The following is a 7,578-nucleotide window of genomic DNA, read 5'->3' as shown; positions in this document are numbered from 1 at the left end:
TGTGTGTGCCGCAGCTGTTGTTTTTCTACCTCAGCTGGTTCCCATAATTCCACAGATGGTAAACATATGTTTATAGGCACATCAAAAAAGCAGCTATATTGATTCCTCCCATCTCTAATTCTTATTTTTCCTTTCATGCAGAAAGTCAAAGCTGCAGAGCTGAGGTATCTTATACATTTGTAGATTAATATTTCTGTGCATTAAGGCTTTGGAAACAGCAGGACAGCTAATGATATGCTAATGAGCTGACAGTTTTTATTGATCGTAATGAAAGTTGACAAGTGTCTTTCTTGGCTTTTGTGCAAGCCGGAATATTTTATTAACTGTCTTCAGGGCAGAAATACATAATTGGTTGCATTTTGAAAACCCTCCTTGCGAGTTTCCCCAGTCTTACTTTTTGTTAGCCTGTTGCCAATGCTTGGTTCCTTGCCAATTTATAAACAGAACATATCTTCATCTATATATTTACATGCCCTACAGGAACCCGCCCCACCCCCCTTTTCCTTCCCCTTTCAAAGCAATTTGTTTCAGTGTTTTAGCATACAAAAAAAGTAGAACCATTTTCTTCAGTGTAAACAGAGATCTGCAGGGAAATAAGCACGTTAAAAAAGAATTAGCATTTGTTTGGCTGCAAAGCTGCTTTCATTTGTACCAGAAAGCTGTGAGTCTTAGAAGGGTTTGCCTAATCTTAGTTATTCCATGTGTAAGAGGGTAATAATGGCATACTTTTTCTAATCTATTTTTTATTGCATCTTTCTCTATTTCTTACTGTGAAATGTTCTTGGAACAATGGAAGTAATGGGCATTAGTTCTCCAAACAAAAAAAACCTATAATGTACAACCTATCTGGTGCCAACTTATTTTTGAGTGCCTGGTGAGCTGAGTGCAGGAGGTAGAAAGTGGTAACAGGTGAATGTAACAAAAGGGGGGAAAATCCATTTTTTCTCCCTTCCATCAGTACTAATAGTAAAAGTTTATTAATTTGGGTGCTGCACATTAGGATTTATTTAGCTTCTCAGATGGGCTGAGTTTTAGCATTGCACTAACAATGAGAAAATGGATTATTTAGCAACTTAATAGTGTACATAAGACCATAGGGGTTAGGGGACTGGGGTGGGGATGGGGGTGGGGTAATAATGGCTACCTAAATGGACCTCTGTTTTCGAATACTGCAAAACTGTGCTAGAAAACTGTTAGCATCTAATGCAAACAATTCGTGATGGACAATTAAATAGTATCTGTCAATTTAGGCAATTAACATGGGACTTATTTGGATAACAGGATCTTATTGTAGCAACATCTTGTTAGCTCCTGTAACTGTGAGACTTTCTGGAATGATCTATTTTTCCTTCACCGTGTTGTGATGGCCCAGCAATGGATTTGGAGTTTGCAGACCAGCAGTTTATGGCCTAGGATTAAGGTGTCCTTTAGAAAAGCTACTTAAAGTATCAAAGTTGTAGGGTTTTGTGGGTCACATGACCAGGTGATCTGGTCCTCTGTCAGGCCATAAATCTGCAGTCCTCGTTAGATGGATCAAAATGACCTTGGAAGCTTATTCAAAATATGCATGACTGTCCTCCCTCCATCTCCTCTAAAATTCTAAACCCCTAGTTTAAAAACTGATATCCTATGTGATCTTCATAGATGCCAACAGCTCTGAAAATGGTATTGTTCACTATTGTGTAATGCATAGTGTTCAGGAATTTGATGCTTTTACGATATTTATTGTGCCTACCTTGTGAAATATACTATGATAGGACCTGCAGGGGATACTGCAATGAAAATAAGATTTTTGCCTTCATGATGTCGATCATTTAGTAATTCTGTTGGTTGACATTCAGTTCCAAATCAGGGAGCTTTTACTCTATTCATATATTAGATTTGGATGATGTTTTCACCTCTGTGAACTTTTAATGAGTAAACCCTGTTGCTCCAAAAGAAACACAAGATTGACAATAGAGCAGGTTTTTCAGAGTGTGGCCCTTTGACTTTTTGTCAGAGTCAACCTGGGCAACTTTTAAAAATGAAGATTCCTGGGCCCACTCTGACCCTACTGAAATAGAATCTAGGGGTTGACCTGGGAATCTGAATGTTAAACATATATTCAAGGGGATTTTTAAGAAACTCAAAGTTTGGGCCGGCCAAGTGGTGCGTTGATTGGGAGTTGGCTTGGGACGCCAGCTCTGGGTGGCAGGGCCCCTGTTTGGATCCCACATGAGGGGCAGTGACGCTGCGCCCTCTACAGCTAAGATGGTGAACAACAGCTCGACTTGGAACTGGGCTGCAGTGAGTTGCTGGCAATGGCATAGGCTGCAGTGAAGCTGCAGTGGGCTGCCATAAGCTACCGTGAGTGGCTGGCAGCTGGTGTGAGCGGCCAGCAGCCGGTGTGAGTTGCCAAGAGCCACCGTGAGCAGCCATCCAGAGGCCAGCGACTGATCTGCCTCACCCGGGAAGAACGCAATGATGGTATCAACATGGTGGGCCAGTGAAGCAACATCCTCCACAACTAGACTGAAGAACAAAAGGACAGCAACTTGTCTGTTCCCCTTCCCCGATTCCCCAGCACTGTTTCCCTCCCCCAATTCCCTAATAAAATCTTAAAAAAAAAAGAAAGAAAATCAAAGTTTGAGAAACACTGCCATGATGAAATGATATGAAATAAAGCATAGGTTCTGAAAAAATGAGATCAAATGAGGTGAGCTAATATAGGCCCAGCTAGAGTTGCATTTTTCATTTAAGTGTAGATACATTTAAAGGTAAATACGGAGAAACAATAGGAATTCTGTCTTTTGATCCCTTATTTTATCTTTTTTGGGAGAAGTTGCTGTGCTTGAAGGCAAATTTTCATCTGTAGAAATCTTTGTAGGTGATTTTTCTGGGAGAAATAGGGCTGATCAAGCTAATTTGTCATTTGTAGTTTGATACTGTACGAAACTCCTTTTTTTAGTTTTCTAAAGAAAACTGCATGCTTAACAAATGGATCTTTTATTGACAAATGTCCAGGCACTAAATAGTCCACATGGCAATTCAGTGCAATACCTTCCGGTTCTTGTTCTGGGGAAGGTGCTGGAATACAGACACATGTGTGTCTGTATATGTATACACACATATGCTCAGACATCTTTTCATTACATTTGTTATTTGTACAGTATATTGCCACCATTCTTTTAATCCAATATGGATCACATCCATTCAAATAATTTAATATTCCCATCTTGATACATTTGGCAAGAACACGTTTTCCTGCCATTATGTGGACTGAGCTTCCTGACCTTTCCTTAGGAAAAAAATACCAAGTGCTTTGAGTTTTTGTGTTAATGGGCACTGAGAAGCTGTCAGCCCTTATTTCTGTTTTTGTTCAAATCAACATCATTGACCTTTACCTAATGATCTTTGTAACATATAAGTGTGTGCCAGAGATTAGAAGTAGAAAGACAGAGAAGTGAGGAGGGAGGCTAGTAGAAGAAAGAGGTGAGAGAGAGAGAGGTAATTTGTAATTTGTAATGTAACAAAAATCAGTAGTCACTTAGAAAAAAAAGCAAAAGTGCTATGTTCTATATTATGTTGCTGATGAGTGGATGGGATATCCTTTTCAAATGATTTTTCCATTTCCTTTTGGAATGGTAATTAATACTACAACAAATGTACTCCAGATTTCTGAATGCTGTTTCCATGGCTGATAAAAATAAGAATGATTTAGGGCCTGACAAATAGGTAATAGATGGACCGATTCTTACCTAGTATGTGTGCTTTCACCATTTCTGTGTCACCTCAGGTGACCAGCTGTCCTGGCTCACCTAGGAGTCTGTCAGTTTAGCACTGAAATCTCTAAATCCTAGGAAAACCCAGATAGCTGGTCACTCGAGATTCATCCATATCCAACCTGATAAGACAGATGTGTTCTAAAATGATATTCTGTTCTTTATGATGGTCTGTTCTTTGACCGAAATCTACAGCTTTCTCTGTCCTTGATTCATTTTTTTTTTCTTTTAACTTGAAAGGTAGCAAATGCGCAGAGGTCTAAATTGTGACGATTTCAGCTTGGTTACCTGTTTCATTGACCAGAGCTTGAGTGCTGGAAGGGTCTTTAGCTTTTGCATACAGCCCTCCATTTTCCAGATGAAGCAACTGAGGCTTGGAGAAGGTGGTTGACTTAATGTCTGAGTTAATCCAATTAGCCAGAAATGGATCCAGAACTTAAACCCTGGTCCCCTGACTTCCATTCCTATGCTTTTCTCAAATTTCTCAAATTTAACTGAAAGGTACCCTGTCCTCTTAAAGAAGTTAATTTACTTTGGAAAACTGAGCAACTTCGTACCAGGAAGAAGCTGATGCAGTTAGACTGCACTCCACTAATTGCCCCCTGCAAGTTCCCTGCAAGAGATTATGAATTCATATTAAGGAACAGTGGCAGGGACTGCCTTCCTATGGTGAGGCCGCCTCCTCTTGTCATCATACATGCTGCATCTGGGCCGGCAGAGTGGCTCAGTTGGTTAAGAGCTCGCTCAAGAGTTTGAGCTCTGAGCAACAGCGGTTCGAGTCCAGCCCGAGCTGAGCAGCCTCTGAGCTGCCAACAGGTAGCAGGATGGCTCAGCTTTAAAAAAAAAAAAAGAGTGCGAGCTCTGAGCAACAGCGGTTCAAGTCCTGCCCGAGCTGAGCAGCCTCTGAGCTGCCAAAAGGTGGCAGGATGGCTCAGCTAAAATAAATACATAAATAAATAAATACATAAATGCTGCATCAAATGCCACATCATCCTTGAAGAGGAAGAGGTTAATAAATGTATCTAATTCTGAGAAGAGGTCCTGTGATCCTGTTACTTCTCTTAATATTTCCAATTAATATTTTATCTTGAAATAATTAGCAAAAAACAGCATTTGCTGGTTATCTTCTGCTGTTTAGAAGATGAGCACATAAATGGTAAATGTTACTTCCTCTGAAAGACTTGCACACTATCGTAAGCCTATATTTTATTTATAGATTAAGCTCAATATTCTGAACCAGCTTCCACATTTTCCATCTGTTCTATAATATCTCTTCCATCAAATCAGGAAAACAAAACATAGAAACAGAATTTTAAAATTCAACTTGACAACTCGAAAAGCCAAGTCAATATTTTCATTGAGAGATGGCAGCTCTGATGGCTTGCTTAAATTAGGGATTGTACTTCCAGACTAAGTTACAGAATTAAAAGACCACCTTTTACGCACGGTGAGATGTTGAGCAAGTCTTAAGACTCACCGGCCAAGACTCATGTGACTTAACTAGCTGCGAGCAAAGATTGTTAGGGAATTTTCCTCATGTCTAATTTTATTTCCATGACTAGAAACACTATAGTTTAATATGTTTCTATGATTTTTTTTTGCTCCCACTAAAAAAAAAAAAAAGTCCTGTAAATCAGGAATATTTAATACTCCAGGATGACTAGGGCATTGAGGAGAATTTTTATTGCATCAATGCCTTTTTAGTCTGATAGTTGAAGAATATTTACTGTTGGATCTTTAGTGCTATAATGTCATTTGCATCAACCAGTGGTTACTAATTGTAGCTTTCTAAAAATAAATGTTCATTTCAACATTTGTAGAAGAGGATGGTTTGGAGTAGTTCAGTGTAAACTAAGGCCAACTCCCCCTTTGAGTGAGGGTGTCAGTCTTGTTTAGAAATAACCTGCCCTGTAGAGAACGTGTGACAGGGCCATTTGAAGTGGTAACTGTAATCTTGATTGCTGCCTCTTTCTTCTGTTATCAAGGGGATCATCCAAGATGGGAAAATTATCTTTATGCCGAATGGATACATAACACAGTGTCCGAACCTGAATCGCAGTAAGTAGCAACTTAAAGCATTTGTGAATTTTTAATATTATAGAACTTGTTGATAATATCAGAGAAACAGGTCAGGAAGGAGACACACATACTCTACAGTGTTGACTGATGAGATGTAAGGGTAGTGAAAGAGAACTTAGCTGTACTATATACTTCTGTGTCTTTGAATTTTTAAAAAGCATGTATATTATTTAGACAGTTAAAATTTGAAGGTAAGAAAAAGATTACATTAGCATTTTGCATTCTGTAGAGTGATACAGAAAGTTATGTTTAATATATATATTTAAACTGTTCTTTAAACTGCTTGGCCTGGATATGAGTTGACTTTTTCCTTTTCTATGATGATTTATATTTTTTCAGCCACCTCTAAATAAAAACAGGGGTTTAATTTTAATTTTAAAATGTTATATTACCTTTCTTTTCAGCTAACAGTCATCCCCCCCCCTCTGCTTCTTTCTTTTTGTTTATTAATAAAAGGGAAAGACCTAGACCTGAAATCCTTGGTGATTTCATGCCAATTTCAAAGCAATACTTAACCAGAAAAGCAAAAGCCCTTCTGCATAGCCAAACAATTAGTGTTTTGACAGTTTCTTTCTTATATTAGCACTGTATCAACCTTTATTTTCTATTTTCTTTATTGAGCTTGCCCAACTTGTAGTGACTTTTTAAGCCTGGTGCAAGGAATCATGGATTTACAAGAGCTTTTGGCCAAGATGACTGCAAAAGTAGGTATCTAAATTTCGCTTGTGTTCTTTCATTTCCTTCTCCCTAAAATCTGGAATTTAAAGTGATATGCTATAATGAAAACATTTTAAGCCTTGGCATCTGCAATATGTTACTATGAAAATGCTTTATTCTCGAAACAGTACTACCTACAGTAAATATAACAATTTCTGTCTTTGATACTATTAGGCTGTATCAAAATGTTTACTTGAAAAATGTGTGGAAGAAGGAGGCAATATGTATCACCGATGATTCCCTGGGAGTGGGAAGGAATTTGCCCATTGGCTATTCAACTAGTAGCATAAATCAGACGATATATGGTCAGAGCCACTGCTGCTTATAAACTAATGTGTTTTGGATATAAGAATAATTGCCAATAATCAGAAGGGGCAAAATTGCTATTGTTAGGAAGAGATTATATCACAGGAAGGAATTTTATCACATTTCTAATGTAGGATTCATTTCTTGACTGGCCCTGGGTTAAATAGCAAAGGAGGCAAAGGATGCCTTTCAGCACCTTCAGTTTTATAATTCTGTATCTTTTTCTCCTCTCCATCATCTTCTTAACAAGAACCTTTTGAGGATCTGCTATTTGCCAGGTACAAAGGAGCCACTGATGAACAAGATATGATTTCTACCCTAGAGATGTTCATATCGAGTGGCAATGCCAGACATGTAAACAATTAGGGGCTTTAATATATATATATTCATAACATTTAGATTCATAATGAAAAGCCTTGAGCTTTGTGGAGAAAGGCACAGGATAAATAGAAAATGTGGCTAATGCTGTTGTTATGATACCAATCAGTCCTGGACATGAGTTCCAGCCTAGGGCGAAGAAAGAATTAGGTTGGGCATAAGAGACATTATCCTCTGCAAAAGGAAGAATTTTAATAACAGTGAAAATGATTCATCAGTCCTGTTCTACTGGCGGCTATGACTGCTCCCTGCCATCAGCCATAGCACGTGGGAAAAAATTGGTGAGTAGGTAAGTGTTTTGGAGGTAGGGCTATATTTTGGACCCATAGATTGTGTT

The 7,578-nt window shown here is 38.5% G+C and overlaps 1 protein-coding gene across 2 annotated transcripts in view; it reads left to right on the top strand.

Annotated features, from left to right (window-relative positions):
• The window catches only part of NELL1 (neural EGFL like 1), an 835,074-nt gene that overhangs the window by 187,894 nt on the left and 639,602 nt on the right, over nt 1–7,578 (top strand). For both annotated transcript variants that reach the window (XM_019651350.1, XM_019651349.1), the window contains exons 6-7: nt 5,747–5,819; nt 6,462–6,544. In XM_019651350.1, the coding sequence (XP_019506895.1) occupies nt 5,747–5,819; nt 6,462–6,544 (156 nt within the window). The remainder of the gene's footprint in view (nt 1–5,746; nt 5,820–6,461; nt 6,545–7,578) is intronic.

This window comes from Hipposideros armiger, unplaced genomic scaffold (assembly GCF_001890085.2).
Source record: "Hipposideros armiger isolate ML-2016 unplaced genomic scaffold, ASM189008v1 scaffold_159, whole genome shotgun sequence".
Taxonomy (NCBI): Eukaryota; Metazoa; Chordata; class Mammalia; order Chiroptera; family Hipposideridae; genus Hipposideros; species Hipposideros armiger.
The sequence above is the reverse complement of the archived record's forward strand: the minus strand, read 5'-3'. Positions and strand labels throughout refer to the sequence as shown.